This window comes from Pseudophryne corroboree, chromosome 4, assembly GCF_028390025.1.
Source record: "Pseudophryne corroboree isolate aPseCor3 chromosome 4, aPseCor3.hap2, whole genome shotgun sequence".
Taxonomy (NCBI): Eukaryota; Metazoa; Chordata; class Amphibia; order Anura; family Myobatrachidae; genus Pseudophryne; species Pseudophryne corroboree.
The window spans coordinates 776,480,827-776,506,858 of NC_086447.1; the positions used below are offsets into that span (position 1 = coordinate 776,480,827).

At 42.7% G+C, this 26,032-nt stretch overlaps 1 protein-coding gene and 1 pseudogene across 10 annotated transcripts in view; both read right to left on the bottom strand.

Annotated features, from left to right (window-relative positions):
• HHAT (hedgehog acyltransferase) overlaps window positions 1–26,032 on the bottom strand; it is a 1,065,929-nt gene that overhangs the window by 216,486 nt on the left and 823,411 nt on the right. The window contains exon 12 of one of the 10 annotated variants that reach the window (XM_063918279.1): window positions 15,800–16,330. The exons of the other annotated variants lie outside the window; for them this stretch is intronic. Within the exon in view, the coding sequence (XP_063774349.1) occupies window positions 16,314–16,330 (17 nt within the window). The 3' untranslated portion in view covers window positions 15,800–16,313. Of the gene's footprint in view, window positions 1–15,799; window positions 16,331–26,032 lie in introns of those variants that run through there. 10 annotated transcript variants of the gene reach the window in all.
• Window positions 24,756–24,875, bottom strand: LOC134913082 (5S ribosomal RNA; annotated as a pseudogene).

A 26,032-nucleotide genomic window follows, 5' to 3' on the forward strand; every position in this document is an offset into this window, starting at 1 on the left:
TTCTAGCTCCAGGATATCCTTTTTGTAGTAAGGTGCCCAGAATTGTACACAGTATTCAAGGTGTGGCCTCACAAGTGATTTATATAACGGGAGTATAATACTCTCGTCCCTAGCATCAATTCCCCGTTTTACGCATGCTAATATCTTATTAGCATTCTTTGCTGCAGTCCTACTTTGGGTACTACTGCTTAGTTTGCCATCTATGAGGACACCTAAGTCCTTTTCCAGTACAGAATCCCCTAATTTTACCCCTTTTAGTAGGTAGGTGTTATTTTTGTTCTTGTTACCACAGTGCATTACCTTACACTTGTCTGTATTGAAGCGCATTCTCCATTTCGCTGCCCAAGCTTCTAATTTAACTAAGTCATTCTGAAGCGACTCAGCATCCCCCTCCGCATTTATAACTTTACACAATTTGGTATCATGTGCAAAAATTGATACCATGCTCTCTAAACCTTCTGTTAGGTCGTTAATGAAAATATTAAACAATAGCGGTCCTAATACTGAGCCTTGCGGCACACCACTTAGCACTTTGAAAAAGATCCATTAACCACAATGCGCTGATCCCTATTATCTAACCAGTTTTTGACCCAAGTGCATATTGTGCTACCTAGCCCTGATTCTTGTAGCTTGTAGATAAGTCTCATGTGTGGTACAGTATCGAACGCTTTGGCAAAATCTAAAAAGATTACATCCACCTCTTTACCCTGATCTAGGTTTGCGCTTACTGTTTCATAAAAGCCAAGTAAGTTAGTTTGACAGGATCTGTCCTTCATAAACCCATGTTGATTCCTTTTAATGACCTTATTGACTTCAAGGAACTTCTGAATACTATCTCTTAGAATACCTTCCAATACTTTCCCCACTATAGATGTAAGACTAACTGGTCTATAATTACCTGGTTCAGCTTTACTTCCCTTTTTGAATATAGGCACTACTTCCGCTATACGCCAGTCTTTGGGAACCATATCTGATATTACTGAATCCTTAAAGATCAAAAATAGCGGTTTTGCAAGTTCAGAATGAAGCTCCATTAGAATCCTTGGGTGAATACCATCGGGACCTGGTGACTTATTAATCTTTAAATGTTTAAATCGGTCACAGACTACTTCCTCACTTAAATAAGTACCTATCAGTGGGATATTCTCATTATTGAGATTATATGTTAGTCCCTGAATTGGGTCCTCTCTAGTAAATACTGTTGAAAAAAACTCATTTAGTGTGTCCGCTATGTCATTATCATTTTTGCTTAAGACTCCCAACTTGTCTTTTAAAGGGCCTATACTCTCCTTCTTTAATCTCTTGCTATTAATGTATTTAAAGAATTTTTGGGGATTCGCTTTGCTTTCCTTTGCTACTAGTTTTTCAGTTTCTACTTTAGCCGCTCTTATTTCCTTTTTGCATATTTTGTTACATTCCTTATAGTGCTGAAATGACTCTGCTTCCCCGTCAGATTTGTATTTTTTAAATGCTCGCCTTTTCTTGCCCATAAGTTCCTTAATCTTTTTGTTAAGCCACATCGGTTTATGATTTTTATTCCCTTTTTTGCTGCTCGTAGGAATAAATTTGAGTGTATTTTTAGCTAGCAGGAATTTTAGTACCTCCTATTTCTCCGTAGTATTTTTTCCTAAAAACAAACCTTCCCATTCAATATCCCTGAAAAATACCCTCATCTTTTCAAAATTTGCTTTGCTAAAGTTTAGAGTCCTAGTTGAGCCAGTATAGGGCTGTTTATGGAAACTGATATTGAATGTGACCATATTGTGGTCGCTGTTTCCTATGGGTTCCCCTACTATAATACCTGATACCAAATCCCCATTGTTTGTTAATACCAGGTCTAAGATTGCATTGTACCTAGTTGGTTCCTCAATTAGTTGAACTAAGTAGTTATCATTAAGTGTGTTTAAAAACACATTGCCCCTAGCAGTATCACATGAATCGTGTTTCCAATTTATCTCTGGATAGTTAAAATCTCCTATCACTACTATGTCTCCTACTCCTGCTGCTCTTTCAATTTGCTTTAGTAACAATTCCTCATCAGATGCGTTGATACCAGGCGGCCTATAGCATACACCGAATACTAACTTTTTTATTCCTTTTTCCCCGCATGCAATTTCTACCCATAATGTCTTGACAGTGTCTACAGTCCCCTCCTGAATATCTTCCCTTATATCAGGTTTTAAAAACGGCTTTACGTAAAGACACACCCCTCCACCCTTTTTATTTAGTCTGTCTCTCCTAAACAGTGTATAGGCCTCTAGATTGACTGTCCAATCATGAGATTCGTCCCACCAAGTTTCAGTAATGCCTATAATATCATACTGTTAGCTTGATGCAAGTATTTCTAGTTCACCCTTTTTACCAGTAATGCTTCTGGCGTTTACATACATACAACTAAGATAAGTATTTTCCCTTGCGTTAGGGACATCTTTCACCTTATGTAGCAATGATGACCTGTAATCGTCATTGGTTAGTGCTTTGGTAAAATCTCTTTTAGTACCCATGTTAGTAACCTTACCGCCTGCTCTTACCCTCCCCCCAACTTCTCCCCCATTTCGTTTACTACCGCCATCCCCACTATTCTCACTGCATGACCCGTAGTTTCTAGCTAAACCCTCCCCCCAGGCTCCTAGTTTAAAATCTCCTCCAACCTTCTAAACATCCTTCCCCCCAGCACCGCTGCCCCCTCCTCAGTCAGGTGCTAACCGTCACGACAAAAGAGATGGCGCCTGACTGAGAAGTCCGTCCAGTGTTCCAGGAACACAAACCCCTCTTTCCTGCACCAGTCCCTAAGCCACACATTTACCTCCCTAATCTCCCTCTGCCTCCCTGAACTAGCGCGTGGCACGGGTAATAATTCCGAGAATATTACCTTAGATGTCCTTGCCTTCAGTTTCTTTCCTAAGTCCCTATAGTCTTTCTTAAGGACATCCCACCTTCCGCTAACTTTGTCATTGGTGCCAATGTGCACCAAGACCGCCGGGTCTTTCCCAGCCCCTCCTAACAATCTATCTACCCGGTCCGCGATGTGCCGTACCTGAGCACCCGGGAGGCAACAGACTGTACGGCGATCACGGTCCCGGTAGCAGATTGCCCTATCTGCCTTCCTGATGATAGAATCCCCTACCACCACCATCTGACTAGGTACCTCACTATCTTTTATCCCAACCGCGCCAGAGGGACCGCTCCTCTGGATGCTAGAGGGAGCAGTCTCCTCCGGCACGTCATTTCTTCACTATCATCCACCGATTCCTCGTCCAGTCGGGCAAATTTGTTCGGGTTTGATAGTTCGGAGATGTCGAGCCTCCCCCTCTTTTTCTTCCTTCTAACTGTGACCCAGCTGGCTACCTGATCATCATCCTCTTCTACCAGTAACCCCTCCCGCAACTCCTCCACCGTTCTGTCTAAACTTCGCTCGAGATTGTGAATCTCCCTCAGTCGCGTAACGGTTTGCTCTAGATCGGTTACCTGGGCTTCCAGGGCAACCGTTCGCACACACCTCGTGCAGATGTAATCACACTGGGCCGGTAGCTCCAGGTGTGCATACATCTTGCACGACATGCACTGAGTGAGGTCCCCAATCACAGCCCCTCCCATATTGTTTGTAAGTTAACACATAAACTTGAATAAACCACATTTGGTTTCCCGGGCACATGGAGGATAAAATAAAAAACACATGAGGGAGACAAAACAGGGAGACATAAAGAAAAAACAAACATACTCTATGAAGAGTCATAGTAAGGCACCAAAAGAACAACACCTCACCAAACAAAACAGAGGGGGTAGTAGCTAACCACCCCGCAATCACCAAACGAGCAAATTGATAGCCCGGAAAATAAGGCATGGATCCCTGGTCCCATAAATAGTATAACCAGAATGTAGAGAAAAAACTGAAAACAAACCAACTAGGACCAGAGATCCGTGCACACAATCAGGGTGCCCACATCCGCAATGTCAAAGTAGCTTGCAAGCGCAACATGTAACAGCAAAACAGATAATAAAAGATCGCGGCATGTAAGAGTAAAAAAAACACAAAGCCACGAGCACAGCAACAATTGACCCATGCAGCAGAAGTATAGAAGGCATCAGTAGCGTAGTCGATGATAGTAACAAGCATATAAGGTTACTTCACCACCGTCGACCAGTCCTGCTGAAGCCGACGATCTGGAGAAGAAACCTTCTGGCCTCCAGGCAAATTTCCATTTAGTGAGAAGGTTCAAGTTATCTTCCACATTAGATACAGCAATGGTAGAGCCCTCGTGGGGAATAAGCAATCGCATGGGAAATCTCCACCTATAGGCAATACCCGCCTTACGGTGGGCAACTGTAACCGGTTGAAAGTTGCGTCTCTTAGAGAGAGTAGCTTGTGACAATTCTCAAAAAGTTGAAGTGATCCCAAAGCATCCGCTGTATCCGATGAAGGTCTAGCCGCTTTAAGTAGAGCTTCCTTAATATGAAAGAAATCAGGACGTCTCTAGAGGCAAACTCAAGAGCACTCCGAGCCTTCGGCACCCTGTGGATACGGTCCAGAAGCAAATCGGAGCAGGGGCAAAAGCTTCTTGAAGATAGAAACGGTATAATCATGGAGGCTACTGTTAGAGACAGTCTCAGGAACCCCCCGAAGTTTAAGGTTATTTCTACTCGAGCGATCTTCCAAGTCCGCAACTTTGTCTCGCAGAGCAGCCACTTCTCCCTCGAGGGAATCGTGTGAATCAATCAAGGTGTTATGGGATCTGACAACCTCCCCCATTTTGGTCTCTAGGTGACCAGTGCGCTCCCCCAGATCTTCAATAGAACGTTGGCAAGTCTGCAACAAGGTACGAAACTCGGAAGACACGTCATATTTAAATTGGTGTAATAAAAGCTTCATAGCGCCAACTGTTAAGGCTTCATTGTCTTCCAACCGTAACAGGGGAGACGAGCTATGAGATGAAGATGGATATGCCATGAGGGTCGAGGAAGAGGAGAGGGCCCAGGACTGGCGCCAGGGGTCCCAACACCTCGAGGAGTAGGGCGCTGGGGGGGATGGCTTGAAAAAGGAGACTTGGGAGACGGACCTGGAGATTTTATTTTTCTTCGGAGGCATAATGAAACAAATGGGAGGGAAATGCAAATGCAAAGGGGGGACCGTGAGGGCTCTTAGAAAGCAAATACGATCTATGCCATAGGGGTAGGGAAATTCAACGGAGGCGACTGCGGGGTGTCACAGGAAAGGACCATTACAAGCAGTAGCTACATCTGGCCATAAATCAGTCTCCGGGAGTTGCCAACTGTTAAGGCTTCATTGTCTTCCAACCGTAACAGGGGAGAGGAGCTATGAGATGAAGATGGATATGCCATGAGGGTCGAGGAATGAGGAGAGGGCCCAGGACTGGCGCCAGGGGTCCCAATACCTCGAGGATTAGGGTGTTGCTGGGGGGATGGCTTGAAAAAGGAGACTTGGGAGACGGACCTGGAGATTTTATTTTTCTTCGGAGGCATAATGAAACAAATGGGAGGGAAATGCAAATGCAAAGGGGGGACCGTGAGGGCTCTTAGAAAGCAAATACGATCTATGCCATAGGGGTAGGGAAATCCAACGGAGGCGACTGCGGGGTGTCACAGGAAAGGACCATTACAAGCAGCAGCTACATCTGGCCATAAATCAGTCTCCGGGAGTTGCCAACTGTTAAGGCTTCATTGTCTTCCAACCGTAACAGGGGAGAGGAGCTATGAGATGAAGATGGATATGCCATGAGGGTCGAGGAATGAGGAGAGGGCCCAGGACTGGCGCCAGGGGTCCCAACACCTCGAGGATTAGGGCGCTGGGGGGATGGCTTGAAAAAGGAGACTTGGGAGACGGACCTGGAGATTTTATGTTTCTTCGGAGGCATAATGAAACAAATGGGAGGGAAATGCAAATGCAAAGGGGGGACCGTGAGGGCTCTTAGAAAGCAAATACGATCTATGCCATAGGGGTATGAAAATCCAACGGAGGCGACTGCGGGGTGTCACAGGAAAGGACCATTACAAGCAGCAGCTACATCTGGCCATAAATCAGTCTCCGGGAGTTGTAACAGCTGAATATAGAGCACTGAGGGCACACAAATACAAATATATATATATATATATATATATATATTTATATATAAATGTCAGCAATGCTTGGCGTATCCGACCTCCCCAAGCGGAAGAACCACAAATCAGGCCAGGTATAGCAGCAGATATATGTACTACCGACTGATAGGGAGAGAGCAACAATCAATACTCCTCAGAAAAACAATTATTTCTGCCTCAGGGCATTAGGGCACAGATACAGGGGAGAAAGTAGGAGCTAACACACCTCACAGAGTACCCCTAGCAGAAATGCAGCTGGAGTGCAGCTATAGGCAAGCTGCCAGTGTTACTGTGAAGGAATAGGCAGCTAATGCAGCTAAGATGGCCGCCGCACTTCAGCAGGGCGCCTAATGAGACGGATCCCGCCGCAGCTCCTCGGGCAGTCTCTTCGTCCGTACAGGCCTGAACCAGCCGCACAGGGCGCAGAGGGAGGCCCGCCGGTCACAGAGAGGCAGAGGCAGCAGCGGCCGAGATTTCAGAGTGGACTGCATGTGCCTTTGTGTGTATACCCATTTGTGCACTGGTATACATAGTTTCTTTTATATGTATATGGTGTAAATAAAAGTTACTTTTTATTCAACACCGCATTCTTTGTATATGCAGAGGAGTGGGGATTTAAAAACACTCCACAAAGATACCCAGAGAGGAGGATCACCATTCGATTGAGAGTGAGTATGGTACGCATCTTGACCTGGGAAACTAGAAACATTACACCAGTTGGTAAAGATACCTTTATATGTGGAATCACCTATTATTTATTGTGAGTCTGGTACGCATTGATGTAAAGACCCTGGATATAGATGAATTAACTAAAACCTATAATATGGGACGTATTACACTATGATTCTGTATCTTTTTTTCTCATACATATGCATGGCGAACCAACTGTGAGAAACAAGACACACACTACATCTGAGAAAGACAGAAGAGTTCGTCATCTAAGGAGATAATATATGGACATAAGTATAAAATAACTTTTTTGTAGTGGCCCTTCCTTCTCCTAGGTGGCTGCACAAGTGTGTTTTGTGCTTTGGGCGTCAGATCTTTTTTGCTATTTATTAGGTTTAGAAGGTAACTGAGCAATATGTTGGGTACAAGCCTTTAGCGCAGTATCTGCTTTCCAGGCAGCATGGAAGAACAATATTGTACAAATGAGATGAGATCCACCACTACATAACAGAAGAGAATGACTCCGAGTACCTGGAAACCCCCCCTGATAGGACAAAAAAAAATTGAGACAGAGACTGCATTGCCTCCGTCTCAGTAAAAGCTGCGATCGCTACCGCGGACTTGCTGCAGTTGCAGAGAGCTAGAGCTCAGTCACAGCAGCTCCCTCCGTCCTCACACAGTGCCGCGCGGAATCAGCTCAGCAGTGATCTGTTTAGTTTCCAGAGCTCGCAGGCAGCACCCTCTCCCTGCACGCCTCTCGCCAGCCCGCCCTGTTGCTGCAAGGATCTGCCCGAGAGCGCCCTGACCGGTGCTCGACGGAAGGTATATGAGCCTCTTCTGTAACATGTGTTTCGGCCTTCCATATGGACTGCTGCTCCTGCACTGCCCCCATGTAATGCTGGAACACAAGACTTTGCTGCAGCTCTCAGTCCATGCCATGGAGAAGGAGAGACCAGGCCTTGCCCTTTTGTGGTGGGTGCTGCTGGGCTAGACATAAGCTGCGGGGCAGAGCAATGGGCACTGTGGTAGTATCCAAATCGGTGCCCTCCTTGGGTAATTAGGCCATGTACAGCATGCAGGGAATAGGCGACAATCAGGAGACGATCAACTTGAGTTTTAGAAGTGATACTTTAATTCAACACATGTGTCGGCCTGACGACGGGCACCAGCCCGAAACATGTTGACTGAAAGTATCACTTCTAAAACTCAATTTGATTATCTCCTGAGTGCCGCCTATTCTCTGCATGATATATATGTATATATATATATATATATACATACATAGTATATATATATAAGGAGGGGATACAAGCTGCTGCTGCTGCAAGGTGAACTGAATTGGATCTACAAACTCTATACGTCAGCTCCCAGTGACCTCAATGTGGAATGCAGAATTTTTTGTTTCCTTTAATATATGTGGTCACACTATGCTATACTTGAACTAGTCTGTTCTCTAGTAGAATACTTTGAAGATTAACATGGTTTTTCCTGGTTTGCTATGGTTTACTAGATTGTATTGTGAATGGCGGCGCTGCCCACCATTTAATACCTTACATCATTTATTGATGTGGACAGCGTTCCTGATCGTGGCTTTGTCCTCCTCATTACATTATGACTTTGTTTGGTTTGTCCACTTATTGCTGATCCACTGCTGCAGACATGACAGGTTCTGATTTGTGTTGCATTAGTTTAGATAATTACCTATAACCATGTGGCATTTATGGGCGTATTAATTGTAATTGTATGATATACTTCTTTTTGTTACATAATGGCGCCTAATACTTTGTAGTATTTTACTTTGTAACATTTGTTTTAATGCAGTAACTGGCACTAGCTAGCATTGAATTAACGATCTCTATATTTATGCTGCTTAATGACACAGGCTGATTCGTTTTTATAACAATACTGTTTTGATATGTTTATTTAACAACTGCCAATTTGTTACTATTTGTGCAATGCTTAGCATTACTGCCTCACAGCACTGAGGTCCTGGGTTTGATTCCCACCATGGCTATAACTGTGTATATTCTCCCCATGCTTGCGTGGGTTTCCTCCGTGTACTCCGGTTTACTCCCATAATCCAAAAATATACTGGTAAATTAATGGCTTCCGACAAAAAATAATCCCAATGTGCATATACTGTACATAGGCAGACTAGATGGGCCAAGTGGATCTGCCTTCACATTCTATGTTTCTGTGACACAAATTGTCAGTAATCATTACTTATTATTAGATTATACTTGGTATATTATGATAGTGATGTGCCATTTTCCACCTATCTTTTTGGCACTTATATAAACTAGTATTTAACCTAGCTTGTAGACACTTCAGTGATTTTGCTTGTTATATATGACTTGATGTTTACACATGACAACCAATGGTTTTCAAAGTGATGAAGCAGTCTAAGGCTAATATTACAATCAATTTAGCAACTGACTTTGCTCGTATTTCACAACAAATGTTATATTTTTTCAGTCACCAATTTATGAGTGCTCATCCCTTCATATCTAAAGGCAACCTTAAATACACACACACACACACACACACACACACACACACACACACACACACACACACACACACGTTGAGTACCCCTTGTCCAAAATAAAAAATCCCACATTTTTGGGTCTCCTACTAAGATAATGACATATGTATTACATACATTATCTATAAATATATATATTTCTAAATAATATATATATAATATTTATGTTATTATCTTAGTAGGAGACCCACAAATTTGAGATTTTGAATTTTGGATAACGGATATTCAATCTGTGTGTGTGTGTGTGTGTGTGTGTGTGTGTGTGTGTGTGTGTGTGTGTGTATATATGAACCACACAATAGTTGATTAACCATTCTTTGATAGTAATAAGAATCAATTATCTTCTAATTAGACCAGCTTGAAGCCTCGGCAGCCTCTTTTGTGATGCTCTGAAGTTATTCTTTGAAAAACCCTGATTGTCCACTTTGATTGATTACATTTTGATTGATGTTAATACCAAAAGGTATGTAAAATACCCAATAATAATATATATGAGTTTTATCGCTACCACCTAATTTAGCTCTCATATTTTGTCATTAGCCCAATTATTGTCTTTTTGCTCTGTTTCACCATGTCTCGCACATCCTATTGTTCATGGACTGTTCTTTGTACAATATTATTATTATATTATTTTATCGTATTGTATAAATATTGATTAGTTGTCTTGTAATCTTTAGACATACCCCTGATGAAGTCTAGTCACTAGACGAAACGCGTTGGGTTGTTATATTTGATGTTATCTCTGAATATCATATGAGGAAGAATAAAGATACTGCACTAAGTTGCCGATATTCCTCTACCAACTTCCGTGATGGAGTACTCGAAGAGAAATTACATCATTTTGTCTGTGTAATATGATGGACATGCTTCTTTGCTTCTGTACATTTTAATACATTTTTATGAAAGAACAGTTCGTGTTTATGTTTTAAAAGTAATGATAATTGTGAAACCCACTGGGTTCCCTGTACTTATAGGTTAAAACAACCTTTGGGCGCCAATTTCCTTTTTTCTTTTCATATTTTCTGTATCTAGTCCCTCCTAACAAGGGACTTAGTGAAATAGGCAGCCCCTCCCAAGGAATACTGTATCTTATTGTATCCAATTAGCCTCAGAACAGCGCAGAAGGAGAGTATTTGGTCGGTCGATATATATATATATATATATATATATATATTAGTGTACATACATATACACACCACAGAGGAAGCCACCCTGACTAAATCCTGCGTTTGCCACTGTAGCTACCCAAGGAGGAGATTTCTTATGGCATAGGCATGCATGATGCAAGTCAGTGACTTGAGGTGATCTCAAATATAGCATATACTGTAGTATAATATAATAATACTAGAAGCAGGAGGAGAGTCAGAGAATGAAGCATAGCACTAATTATATTTCTAATGAAGGTCAAAAGCAAAGGTCAATGAAAAAGAAAAATAACTGTCTGTAAAATGAAATCCTCTTTAATAACATAGTGTAGGTGTGGACAAGCACTTAAAAGCAGTATTTGGGCATAACACTAGCTCTTTAGTAGCTACCATGTTACCATGGTAACATCCTAAGTGAAAGAACTATTCATCAGTTACCTCATGGGTCAAAAGCTAAAAAGCAGCACAACTAACAGCACATAGGATATATGTATATATTGTCCATGTATGAAGCCAGGCATATCAGAATAATAGCACAAAATGCTTTGTCAGTAGGAATGTGTTCTGACAACAGACCAAGGACTGTCATGTCTATTATCCTAAAAAGTAATGGAGCAGGGTGATGATGACTATTACTACAGTCTGGCCTTCAGCAAGTTATAAAGTATACATTTCAGCTGAATGGTGTTTTACCCAAAAGCCACAAAACTATAAAAGAGGAAAACATGCGTTGCCATCTAGGCCACTCTTAACTGTTTTAAAAGTGTAATAAATTGCTGTATTCAAATGGTACAAATTAAATCAAGCTTTCAGAAGTTTATGGGAAATTGGTTACCATTCTGAAGCACCTTTGTGTTCTTCTGTCCTAAGGCTATTAGATTAGATATTATGGCTAAAACTCAGAGCTGACCAGTAACTCCTGTTCTTTACATACAGTACACTACAGATACAACATTCTGCATACAGTACCAGCCGTCTACCTACAGCTTTTACAAACTTAAGTACGACCAGCTCCCTCCCCAATTACACAGTAGGTTCCATTCCATGCTGTGTGACATACTACAGTGTGTACCACCAGGTATTCAGTAGACTGGAGTTACAGGCACAATAATACACACTATATACCACCACAATATAGGAGTCAGCACTGTACAATACCCACTATGAATGGATCAGCTTTTCTGGAATAATATAGATGGTTACTACTGCATATACAGTGCTGGGTATAATGTATTTAGTTGCTCCTTGACACAACGCTTGTTTTCAATATTGGTCATACAGGCTGCCCCCCCACAAAATACTCAAAGACTGGCCCTCACAAGGATTCATTCTGTATTCCCACCGAAGATGCCGACATCAGAGGGGGTAAGTATTTTTAACCCCCATCTCCTGTCCCCTACCCTAACCCTAACCCTTGTGGGGTGGCGCCTACGGCTCACCACCCCACTAGTTCCTAACCTTAACTTTTCTCCCCCGGGCTCTAACCCTAAGCCTCAACCCTGATACTCACATTCGGGAGGTTGGCTGTTGGTGATCCAGTGGGATGCTAAACGCATCCCCCCCTGTCTTTTGCTGGTAAGAACCTTCATTAACCTGCAGTTGTGTTGCTTGGCATTCGTTAAAAACGCTACAGACAGGGCAACATAGTAAGCTGTAGTGTTTAACAGTGGTTTTTAAAGCATTCAGCTTAATGATCTACTTTGATGCAGAACATACAAAGAGACACAAAAACAAATAAAAATACATAATAACATTTTACTTGATGAAAAACTAAGTAATTTCCCTTTTAACTAAAGCAATTGCAAATAACGCTTTCTGAAAATGTTACTGGCCAGTGTGTATAAATATAACTTACTTACTGCCAATGCCTGACAATTGGTGTAATTTGTAAAGCACAAAACCTGTTTGAGTTACTGTCGCTGAACCAGCACTAATACCCTTTCATTTATTTTTGTGGTTGTTTCCAAAATGTACATAAAGTATGGCAGCATGTGTTATTTTCTTCTTACAAACACAAATGCACCTAGACCCACAAACAATCTAGCTGTCGCCATCTTCTGAGAGTTACATAAAGCAAGTCATTGAGAACAGCAAGGTCTGTGCTACGGTGATAAGTTCCTGCCTGTCTAATGTTGAGTAATGTTGGCTTTCAGAAAACATCTGAACTGTGGCACACATCTTCTTTGTTTATTATTGTAAACGTGATAATGGTGAGTGTGAGGCACTCCAGCCAGCTGTGAACGGTTTTACGAAGAATATATTAAAGTGGCAAACAGTGGGTGCAACCATTTTCGTGGACTGAACCAGTAATATGAACTTGCTTGGAACCAGTGCTTTAGTCAAGGCATCATCTGACCAATATACATAAGGCTGGCTCCCAATGCATGGCCAGGCAACACTGTCATGCACATAAGCTAAAACTACAAAATTGGGGATGTAGTTGGCATTTTGATGGTCAAGATGCCAGCAGTCAGAAGACCGGTGCTGGAATCCCAACAGTTAGCATCCCAAAAGTATCAGTAGGAGGGTTAGTGTACTGTTAGGCTACGGGGAGGAGTTTAGGGTTAGGCACAAAGGAGAGGGTTATGGTTAGGCTGCGGAAAGAAAGAGTTAGGGTTAGGCTGTGGTTAGGGTTAGGCTGTGGGGGGAGGGTTAGGTTGCTTCAGGGTTATAAGAGGCTGATTCTTTTTTTTTTAGCCCCCTGTTGGGTATCTTTAGCAATGGGCGTCTATTAGAACTATTCAATTGTTGTTCCAATGATACGCCCATTGCTAGATAAGGCGCAGCTAAGCCAGTTTTAAAAGCCCGAATGGGCATCCAAAGTCCGGGTTTGAACGCTTTGGGCACCCAAACTACAGACTTTTGAACAATTTTTTTCTCACACCTTTGAGGGGGTGCGAGAAAAAATGTGTCTGCCACAGCTAATGGATGTCTATTGGAGCAACAACTGCATAGCTCCGATAGATGCCCATTCCTTCAGATGGCCAGCAGGTGGCACATGCCAAAAATGAATCTGTCCCTATGGGTCTGATACAGAGCCTAACACTAACCCACCCCCCACAGTCTATCCCTAACCCTCCCCTTAGTGCCTAACCATAACTTGCCCTCCCCACTCACATACAGCCTAACCCTAACTGCACCACCCACAGCCTAATCCTGCCACTAGTGCCTAACCCTAACCTCCCACACAGCCTACCCCTAGCTTCCCCTTTGTGCCAAACCTTAACTCACCCCAACACACACACACACACACACACACACACACACACAGCCTAACCTTAACCTGTCCCTAGTGCCTTAACCACTGACATTGCCGATGTCGACATTGCAACTATGTCAACATTCTGAGGATGTCAACATGGTACAGACTGATACGTTCAACCATGTAGACATTTTAGTGTAGACAAAATTGTCAACATGGTAACTGTCAACAATATGACTGTGTGAGGAAAGGTAAATTCTGATAGCAATAACCAACAGGTCTAGAAAGGTAGGAAAGGTGTTTCTTCCACTGGATTGCCATGTAATGGATGGAAATAACAGTCTTAATAGAACTGATAATCCTAAAGGTTCACACAATTTTTCCTCACAAAGAAATGTATGTAATATACAATGCACAAAATCAGTTTTACATATAGTAAGCGTTCATACATTTATGGTAAAATCACTGAGGTTTGCAGAGTAGAATGGTTGCAGACATTTACATAAAGGAAGGAGATGGGAAGTACAGTAGTGTGCTCATACACCTAGCCTTATTACGCCATGTGATGCAAAACACCTGGCGCTAATAAATCGCACCACAGACACACCAACACACCACTCAGTCTGTACCAGAGACAATGGGATACAACTTTACCTGCACAGGGATTCTTTTGAAATATGTACAAAGTCACAAATAAAGCACCACAGAACTTGGCGTGAGAAAAAGCCATGGCTGCCACAACGTAGCACTTTCTATGCAGATTTAGACTATACCCGCACATATATGTACTAGTGTCGCATAGCAATCAATGTAGCCTTGTGAAGTGGTTTTGTCGCATCACATTCTAAGAAAAAGGAGCTCAGCACAACCCGAGGCACAAGGGACCTGGCGCGCTGAGAAGAACTGTTTGATGTGACAGAGGCAATAGTGTATGAGGACACATCTGTACGGAGATGATATACAGTGTCACCTACTGTGACATATTTACCATTTACTGTGTCTGGTCTGCAGTACCTCTGTGCTGCTATTCTGTCTGTTCTGCAGTACCATTCTGCTACCATAGGTGCTGCTATCAGAGAGCAGTATTGTTCTGTTTTGTATCCCAGCTGCAGTTTATTATTACCTTGGGTCCTGTGTATGTATGCAGCATGCCAGCTGGAATATATTCTGTAACCAAGGGGGCTGGGTTGCCTTGGTCCTTGCTCCTGATACAAGGCAACCAGCCCTACACAGACCTGCCAGTTATATTACTTGTGTTACCTTGTCCTGAGAACATTATTTGTACTATTTGTGTTACCTGAGCGCCAAACTGTATTTCTGAGACCTAGTCTGGGAGTCTGCTCAGCCGGTTCCAGTTCCAGCCTCACACTTCGTTCTCAAGAGCATTCACCTCTTTGTTGGCTGTGCTCTCCTGGTCTATAAGATGGAACACATCTTGTGTATCAATTCACCTTGGCAGTAAATTCTCAGGGCAGCTCCCACCTTGAGCTATGGTATTTGATAAGGCTGTCAGCTGAAACCCTGAAGCTGATGGCTTTACCATGCACCCACTGCTAGAATCCTTATTAATTAAGCTTGCCCATGCAAAGGCTAATCTGTAGCAATTAGCCCCTGCCCATATTAAACAATTTCTGTGGATATCAGCAGTTTGATTTAAGTGACACCCTAGGGGGTATCTAGTAAATGTCATTTGCGCGACTTATAATAAGAAAATTTAGCTGTAAAATTGGACTTTGCAGCATGCATGAGACTGGGAGCAACATATGTGTATGAGTCTTCACGGAACACTTATGGGATATGGCTGCAAAAATGGTAAATTTACTGAGAAACATGAAGCAAAGACAACTGCGGCTGCCATGACTGTCACACCTTCTTGCATTCCTACACAACAGTATGTGCCACTGTATTGTAATTTAAATATTCTGATTGCTTTTCAATTGACAATGGATTACTATACTTTGGTACATTAACTTGTAAGCCGTTGCTTGCAGAAGGGCTTTGGGGTTCCGTTGCTTGCAATATTCTGCTTAGTTATCCATTAAATACATTACTTCTGTATCAATTTTATTGCATTCAACTCTAAACATGTTTGTACATATGTTTAGTGATTATCAGTTCTTTCTCACTAACTCAGTCATGAGGAAAAAAACCCATCAAAAGCAACCAATAAACAATGTAAACTGTAACATGTAATGAGTAGGCACAAAAAAAATCCAACCATCTAACTATAGAAACTCTAGTTTTGAAAGTAGTAATTATGATGTTGTGCTCACATTAGGATGACAAAAGTGTTAACAATTGCTAAATTATAGCTTGACTTTCATTGGCAGTCATCCACCAGGGAAAAGGACCACACGGAGCGTCCAAATAAAGAAGAAAAGTTGAGCTGGCACAATATGCTGGAACAGCGGTTAGCACTTGCTGAGCTCTGATTTCTGCAAAGTGGCTCAGACTGCTTGCCAAGGCTGCACCTGCCAGGAGCGAACGGCTGCCTCTGCTGGAATTTGCTGCCAAGAAGACCGCCAATAGCAGAACAGGTAAGGTGATGCATGCTCAGGGACTCGGAACAGGTTGTCCTTATGATAAACCAACAGTCCTTGACATACTGAGATTTAAAGCACTGTTTGCAAATGGCTTCATTTTTTAAATGGAATAGTTAATAAACTGTTATGCCTGTTGACAAAAACATTTTAGGCTTTCAGTAGGAAAGATATTGAGATAAGTTGACATATGATATTGAGGAAAACGTTTCTACATTATTTTAAAGAGAGCAAAGAGGGTCAATGAAATCAGTAATACCCCTTTCAGACTTACAGAGCTGGGTCGCACCCGGGAATTGGTACACGGGTGCTTCCCGTCTTGAGATCCCTTTCAGACTTACAGCCCAACCCGGCTTGATCATCTCTAAGTGCTGCTTCCTCCTACGCAGAGAACGGGTGCCAGGTTGCCTTGACCCGGCTTACCTGTTCACACTGCACGCATCCCAGGTCGATTCTGGCTTCAACCCTGGTCGCTACCTGGGATTAAATGCCGGGACGCTCAACCCTTGATATTGCTTTAGGACCTTTTCAGACTAAGCAAAATCTCGGGTTGATGCGCATTCACGTGCAATAAACTGGGAATGTTTTGCTAGTTCGAAAGGGGTATAAAAATTGCATTTCCAATAGACAATGTATGTACAAAGAGTAATATCTAGGCACTGTGTTAGACATATACTTTTGTGCATATTAAAAGATGTCTTTCATTTTTGGACCAAAGTGTATATTGCGTACCTGTCAATGTTTTGAATAAAGATATCCATGTGTTTTATTGAAAGTTCACAGGATTGGGTCAAAAAAACGTGGTCGTTAATTCAACACAGTTCCCATACCAGTGCCAAAAAACCAAATGAATCATAGCGCACCATTGGAATTGGTAGTCTGGCCGCAAATCCAGATTGCTGACACATGCCTGTATTTTACAAGGGGACAGCAGATTTGGACATAATTTTACAGTACAACTCTTTCATGACCAACATCTGTCCACCTAGCCCTTAAGTGATTGGCTGTTTATACTAGTGTTTGAGGTTCAGCAACAACTCAGAGCACCATTGTGACCTAGTTATATAATTATAATGCAAAACATACATTGCAAAGTAAAACAGACAGCAGCCATCTGTGATAGGATAGATGATATATAATCATAAAACGTAAAATAAATGAGCTAAAACGTAACTATAAATAAACAGCAGAACTGATCCATGATGTAATACATGGGGTACTAATCATTAGACTGGAGTCCTTGTTCTGATTCTTAGGTGAAGGATTGAGTCACACTTGCACAAAGGAAATAAGACTATACAGTAGTTGTCTTGTCTGGGCTGAGCGTGTATAAATGCATTGGCAGACGTTTTTGGCTTTTGCATGTTTGTTTATAAGGTAATGGAGAGATTGTGGATTCAGCTGGCAGCAAGTGGGTTTCAAAACAAATGAGAACAAAGTGCCAGATACGATTGTGTGATTTTGCTATCTATATCCTATTAATCAGTAACAAGCAAAATAGCATACAGTATTACTTTATAGTAGTGGATTCTTAAATCTACATTGCACAAGAAGGGAATATTAGCAGTGTATATTAGAAAAGACACAGATCTGTCCTCATACACCCATCCACCTATCGGTGTTTGCATCTGTTTCATTCGAATGTGCAATGCAACAAAACCACTTCACGAGACTGCACTGATTCATTTGAGAATCGGCACCTGTAGCACAGTGGAACTTGTATACTCTGTATACAGATTTAGACTTGGTCGCATACAGATACAAGTGTCGCATATCCGATTAATCAGTATAGTCCTGTGAAGTAGTTTTGTTGTATTGTATTGTGATGAAAAAGTACATTAGAGCAAAAAAAATACATGAAAAACAACACTTGGAGAAACCAAGTTGCATGTGACCTGGCGCCCGAAGAAGGGATGTTTGGCGCGACTACAGCAATAGTGTATGAGGACACAGCTGTAGTGTGCATAAATGGAAAGATAAGCAAAGTCCAATATCCTGCCTGGATACAGTCAGGATCCCGGCAGTCGAAATAATGACACCAGTATCCCGTCACTACTGGGAATGCCGATACCGGCATTCTCGCTATCCCTCCCTACAGCCCTGCATCTCTATATTCCCCCCATACTGCCCTACATCTCTCTATGCCCTCCCGCGTCTCTATCTCCTTCCTACCATTCTGCATCTTCATATCCCCTCCCTACTGCCCTGTGTCTTTCCTATCCTCTCCCTACCGCCATATGTCGGTCTATGATCTCCTATGTCTGTCTATCCCCTCCCTACCATCCTGCATCTCTATATCCCCTCTCTACTGCCCAGTGTCTTCCCTATCCCCTCTCTACCACCCTGCATCTCTCTATCCCGTCCCCACTGCCCTCCGTCTCTCTATGCTCCCCCTATCGCCCTGTGTCTCTCTATTCCCCTCCCTACGGCCCTGCGCCTCTGTATCCCCCCCCCCCCCCCCCCCGTTTTCTGTCTCTCTATGCCTCTCCTATCGCCCTGCGTCTCTATATGCCCTCCCTACCATCCTAAATCTTTATATTCCCTCTATACTGCCCTCCCACATCTCTCTATCGCCTCCAGCATTTCTCTATCCCCTGCCTGATGCCCTGTGTCTCTCTATATCCTCACTACTACCCTGTGTCTCTCTATCCCCTCCCTACTGCCCTGTGTCTGTATATTCCCTCCCTGCATCTTTTTATTCCCTTCCTACTGCCCTGCATCTCTATATACCCTGCCTACTGCCCTCCATCTTTATATTCCCTCCCTACTACCTTGCATGTCTCGCCCTGTCTTTGTCGCTACACTGTGTCATTTTGTATATGTAGCTCTGCCTCTCACTCTATACCCCATGTGTGTCTCTGCCCTTCCTTTACTTCCCATGTGTCTCTGCCCCTCCTCCACACCACATGTACTGTATGCCTCTGCCCCTGTCACTTTCTTTCTTCCTCTATGTCACATTATTCCATCTTTCTCCCCATCCCATCTGTTCCCCAACCTTCTACTCCTAACTGCCTGAATCATTCACTTTAATCTTATGTCTCACCTTGCTCCCCTCCCCCACCCGCTCGTCTTCCACTACTCCACTCTTTATGTCTTTCTATTCTCATCTTATGAATGTTGTGCATGGAATCATGGCCGGGAACAAGGGACACGCTGAGCCAATGTGTTTTTTTGGAGGGACCAATGTGTTTTTTTCATAGGGGGGCCTTTAAAGATTTTGCTATTGGGCCCACAAAGTTCTAGTTATGCCCCTGTCTGAGCAGAATTCATTTTGCAGCCTTAGAATGGGAACTTTAATGCTTAGCATCCTAATGATTCAGGTGCATCAATGACTTGCAAGCTCCTCTGAGTGTAGGGGAGTATAGCCCGTCTGCAGCTGTTGGCTCCCATGCTTATGTCCAGGCTGTTACTGACACATAGCTGTAGCAGCCATTTTGTGGTTTATTCATGAGACTGTACCTTATCAGGTAAGACGAATGGAATACTTTGCATTGCTAGTCATCTGACCATGGTGTAAACCAGTGGTTCTCAACCGCGGTCCTCAAGTACCCCCAACAGTTCATGTTTTCCAGGTCTCCTCACAGGATTGCAAGTGAAATAATTAGCTCCACCTCTGGGTCTTTTAAAATGTGTCAGTGAGTAATGAATACACCTGTGCACCTGCTAGGTGACCTGGAAAACATTAACTGTTGGGGGTACTTGAGGGCCGAGGTTGAGAACCACTGATGTAGACAAGAAGTGCACTTTATCCATTATGATCTTTTTTTGTCTTCTATTCAGGGTTGGAAAAAAAATCAGTTACATTCTTTTATATATATATATATATATATATACACACAGGTTGAGTATCCCTTATCCAAAATGCTTGGGACCAGACGTACTTTGGATATCGGATTTTTCCGTATTTTGGAATAAGTGCATACTATAATGAGATATCATGGTGATGGGACCTAAATCTAAGCACAGAATGCATTTATGTTTCATATACACCTTATACACACAGCCTGATGGTAATTTTAGAGAATATTTTTTATAACTTTGTGCATTAAACAAAGTGTGTGTACATTCACACAATTCATTTATGTTTCATATACACCTTATACACACAGCCTGAAGGTCATTTAATACAATATTTTTAATAACTTTGTGTATTAAACAAAGTTTGTGTACATTGAGCCATCAAAAAACAAAGGTTTCACTATCTCAGTCTCATTCAAAAAAGTCTGTATTTCGGAATATTCCGTATTTCGGAATATTTGGATATGGGATACTCAACCTGTATATATATATATATATATATATATATATATATATATATATATATATATATACCTGCAAACCAGTCGGCACTCCCAGGCTCTTACAGACAGCTTGCTCCGTGCCAGTTCCAAAAAACCTCATGCAAATCCAAAAAATGAACGGCACTGGAGACAGTATGATGCACTAAAAATGTACAATACATTTTTAGTGCATCATACTGTCTCCAGTGCCGTTAATTTTTTGGATTTATATATATATATATATATATATATATATACATACATACATACACACACACACACAGAGTACCAGTCAAAAGTTTGGACACACCTCCTCATTCAATGGTTTTTATTTATTTTAATTATTTTGTACATTGTAGATTAATACTGAAGACATCAAAACTATGAAAGAACACATATGGAATTATGTTGTAAATGAAAAAAGTCTTAAACATATCAAAATATGTTTTATATTTTAGATTCCTCAAAGTAGCCCCCTTTTGCTTTGATGACAGCTATACACAATCTGGCATTCTCTCAATCAGCTTCATGAGGAAGTCTCCTGGAATGGTTTTCCAACAATCTTGAAGGAGTTCCCAGAGGTGCTGAGCACTTGTTGGCTGCTTTTCCTTCACTCTGTGGTCCATCTCATCCCAAACCATCTCAATTGGGTTTAGGTTGGGTGACTGTTGAGGCCAGGTCATCTGACACAGCACTCCATCACTTTCCTTCTTGGTGAAGTAGCCCTTACATAGCCTGAAGGTGTGTTTGGGGTCATTATCTTGTTGAAAAACAAATGATGGACCCAGTAAGCGCAAACAAGATGGGATGGCATGTCGCTGCAGAATGCTGTGGTAGCCATGCTGGTTAAGTGTGCCTTGAAGTTTGAATAAATCAGCAACAGTGTCACCAGCAAGGCACCCCCACACCATCACATCCCCTCCTCCATGCTTCACAGTGGGAACCACACATGCAGAAACCATCCGCTCACCTTCTCTGTGTCTCACAAAGACATGGCGGTTGGAACCAAAAATCTCAAATTTGGACTCATCAGACCAAAGTACAGATTTCCACTGGTCTAATGTCCATTCCTTGTGTTTCTTGGCCCAAACAATTCTTTTCTTCTTGTTGTTCATCCTCAGTAGTGACTTCTTTGCAGCAATTCGACCATTAAGGCCTGATTCACGCAGTCTCCTCTGAACAGTTGATGTTGAGATTTGTCTGCTACTTGAACTCTGTGAAGAATTTATGTGGGCTCTAATCTAAGGTGCTGTTAAGTAGCGGTTTCTGAGGCTGGTAACTCTAATGAACCTATCCTCTGCAGCAGAGGTTACTCTTGGTCTTCCTTTCCTGGGGCAGTCCTCATGAGAGCCAGTTTTATTATAGCGTTTGATGGTTTTTGCAACTGCAGTTGAGGATACATTTAAAGTTCTTGAAATTTTCCGTATCGACTGACCTTCATGTCTTAAAGTAATGATGGACTGTCGTTTCTCTTTGCTGAGTTGAGTGGTTTGTGCCATAATATGGATTACAGCAGTAGTCAAACAGGGGTGTCCACTGTGTACTAACCGTAATTCTGCACAACACAACTGATGGTCTCAAACACATTAAGAAGGCAAGTAATTCCACAGATTGACTCTTGACAAGGACCGCCTGTTAATTCAAAACCATTCCAGGAGACTACCTCATGAAGCTGATTGAGAGAATGCCAAGAGTGTGCAAAGCTGTCATCAATGCAAAAGGGGGCTACTTTGAGGAATCCAAAATCTAAAACATATTTTGATTTGTTAAAGACTTTTCTGTTTACAACATAATCCCATATGTGTACTTTCATAGTTTTGATGCCTTCAGTATTAATCTACAATGTAGAAAATAATTAAAACAAATAAAAACCATTGAATGAGAAGGTGTGTCCAAATTTTTGACTGGTACTGTATATATATATATATATATATATATATATATATATATGTGTGCAAATTTGGTCATCCGGCACTCAGTAATCGTAGAGTTAATGCTGGGGTGCCTTCCTTAAGTGAATATAGAAACAATTTTCCAAACCTGTAGTCAGGTGCTTTATGGAAAGAACGGAGGCGGCATTCCACAGACTTGGTGTATCATAACTTGTATTAAAGCATCATATTGAAAAAGCCATCAAGTCAAAGCAAAACAATGTGCATGGAACAAGAGGTTACATATCAACGACGTTTCAAGGTTGTCACGCCTTTTCATCAGGTTGGGTAACCATAGTGAAACAAACAAAATCTAAAACGTTAACTGAAAAACCGGTGAGTAACAGCTTACCTGTTAAATAGGGCCAACATACATATACAGTATATATAAATCCAGGGAGTGAGACAGCACTCAAAAACGAACAGTTCAAGGCAAGGTGCAGGGTCCAGAAAAAATAATATATATGCACTCTGTCACGATCCGGGTGACTGGTCGCCATTTTCTACCAGTTAGGTGTCTCCTGAGATTGGCTCAGCGTGCCAGGCCCGGGTCATAACTATGTTTTGTTTTACATTTCATTTTTGTGTTACCCGCAGCACCGGCTCAGCAGCCTTCTTAGTGTTTTCACTTAGCTTAGTATGGCGCTTTCAGCCCCGTCGCGGCCGTCACCGCAGCACCCGTGATCCTGCCACATGGAGACTGAGTGTGGCGTCCTCTGTGAACCGCGGCCGCCGCTGTCATCCCTGTGGCCGCTGGGCGTGTAGCGTGGAGTCTTCTGCTGCCGCGGCCTCCGTCGCCATTGTTGTTTGGCACATGGTTCTTTCCCCTTCAAACTCTGTCATGGGCGCAGCCATGTTGGATAAAGTCACATGTCATTATTCTTACCAATCCGCAGCGCTGCTGGTGCCTGTGTCAAACGGTCAACCAATGCCTGTTCACTGGCAGGTATAAATATCTTGTCCCAGCACCCAGGAAATTGTCAGTGCTTCACTTGTCTTTTCAGTGATTCCAGTCTTCAGCTTCACTAGAGACTCTCATGTGTTATACTCTGCAGTACAGCCTGATTCTCCGGTGTTATACTCTGCAGTACAGCCTGACCCCCCTGTGTCTATACTCTGCAGTACAGTCTGCTTCTCCTGTGATAACTCTCTGCGGTGCAGTCTGCTTCTCCTGTGATAACCTCTCTGTGGTGCAGTCTGCTTCTCCTGTGATAACCCTCAGTGGTGCAGCCTGACTTTCCTGCTATTGCACCCTGCATATATGCTTTGGATATCAGTAGCTTTTCTCCAGCGGAACTCTGTTCACATTGTTCTCAGTATTCAACATTACAGCTAAGTGCTGTTCGTGCGATCTCTAGCATCATTCTAATATTTCACCAACGTTCTCAAGCATCATTAAATACCTTCAACTACTTTCCAAGTTACTTGTCTCAAACCAGTTGGAATTCAGAGACTCTCTTCATGGTTATTGTATTGTTGCACATTTCATGACTTTTATTATATAATAAAAAACCTTAAAGTCACCTCCAGTTGTCGTGGTCACGCCTTCGGGCATTGGTGCTGCAGCTCCTGCGCATGTCTAGGAGTTCCATCTCACCTCCTAAGTTTAAGTACCCGTCAGCACCTACAACTGAGGCTTCCTGCTACCAACACCAGCCCTCAGTTGTGACACACTCACTTTTCAGAAAAAAAGCACAAAGACCAGCACTCACGTGAAGCAGGATGTTTATGCCAAAAACATCAGTTCACATTTCAAGCAGTATCCATATAGCAGCAGCAGCAGCGCCCGACAGCCGTTTCAACCAGCTTCTAGTGGTTTTCCTCAGAGGCTTAATGAGACTCAGCCCTCAGCGTCTCTATAGAGGCAAAAAGAAGCGCCAAATGCCCACAAACACTTCCCACGCTGTCAGTGTGCAGCTGGGCTGTTTGCAAGCCCATTGGCTGTTTCACTGCAGCTGTGTGGGTGGGTTAGGAATGTAAACAAAGCCGCCCTCGGATGCTGCGCTGAGAGTGAATCGGTGCTGTCAGCTAATAGGGGTACATGGTGATCACGGAGCCTGCTAAGTGTTGAAATAATCACAAAGCGCAATAAAGAAAAAGCAATGTGGGTGAGATGAATAACAAATGACAGTGAAGCATATTTAGAATGACAAATATACAATATGAAACGGGGCTCCAAAACACTGAATGCGACCAGTGTAGCATAACTATAAATCACCTCTAGTAGGTCCCAAAAAGTCAATAGATATAGGGCAATGAGAAAACAGCATCAAAGCATAATAGTGTGTAGCACTCTTGCTACTGAATAGGTTAGCAATGCCAAGTCAGGCAACAATGAAACAAATGAACATTACAGCACCAGATATTCCCAGGGGGTCTCCCATCCCGGTACTGGCCAGGCCCAACACTGCTTAGCTTCCAAGATCAGACGGAGGTTGTGCATTTACAGTGTGGTATGGCTGCATTGAAGTCACATCCAAAGGGCAGCCAAACGATTGAGATCCAGACTGTTATAGCAGCAATAAGCACTTGGAGGTGCCCAATTAAACATAAGTGTCTGAGTGCATAACAAATGTATAATAAGCCCATCAGAAGTCACAACTTCTTGACGGTATTCCCAGGTGGCCTCCCATCCTGCTACTGGCCAGGCCCAACACTGCTTAGCTTCCAAGAATATACAAAGCTTGGGCATTTCCAGTGTGGTGTGGCTGTATTGGGGTCACATTCATGAGAAAGTCAGATACATAAGAATGGAGGTATTCCAACAGCAACAAGCACATGGCGGTGCCCATTTAAACAAAGGACACATGGCAGTGTCAGAGTATATATGAAGAGTCCATTAGTGACCACAGTGTGATTAATAAAGCAAACATGTCACTGAAAAAGCAGAGAGGACACACGGAAGTGTCAGCATACTCTTGAAACATACAAAGGTGGTTCATGGTGGTTAAACCACAGCAGTGATGATATGACAGTCAACAGCAATCAGATCAAACAAACAATAGGGTACGACCCATGAAAGTGTGTATTATAAGCAACAACTCAGTCTGAAGTCCTCATTGATTCCATCAGGGGCCAGACAAATAGTCTGTGGATCCACTGAAGTTCTATTTGGATCAGAATTTTGGGGGTAATTCAGAGTTGATCGCAGCAGCAAATTTGTTAGCAGTTGGACAAAACCATGGCCCTCATTCCGAGTTGATCGCTCGCTAGCTGCTTTTAGCATCAGTACAAACGCTAAGCCGCCGCCTTCTGGGAGTGTATCTTAGCTTACCAGAAGTGCAAACAAAAGGATCGCAGAACGGGGTTATTTTTTTTTAAGCAGTTTCATTGTAGCTGCAGACCTACTCCTTCCTTGCGATCACTTCAGTCTGTTTAGTTCCTGTTCTGACGTCACAAACACGCCCTGCATTCGGCCAGCCACTCCCCCGTTTCCCCAGGCACGCCTGAGTTTTTACTTGACACGCCTGCGTTTTTTAGCACACTCCCGGAAAACGGTCAGTTACCTCACAGAAACGCCCCATTCCTGTCAATCACTCACCGATCAACAGAGCGACGGAAAAGAGTAGCTCGCCCTTGTGTAAAAGGGCATAGTTTTTTTGGGTGCAAATGCCGAATTTTAGC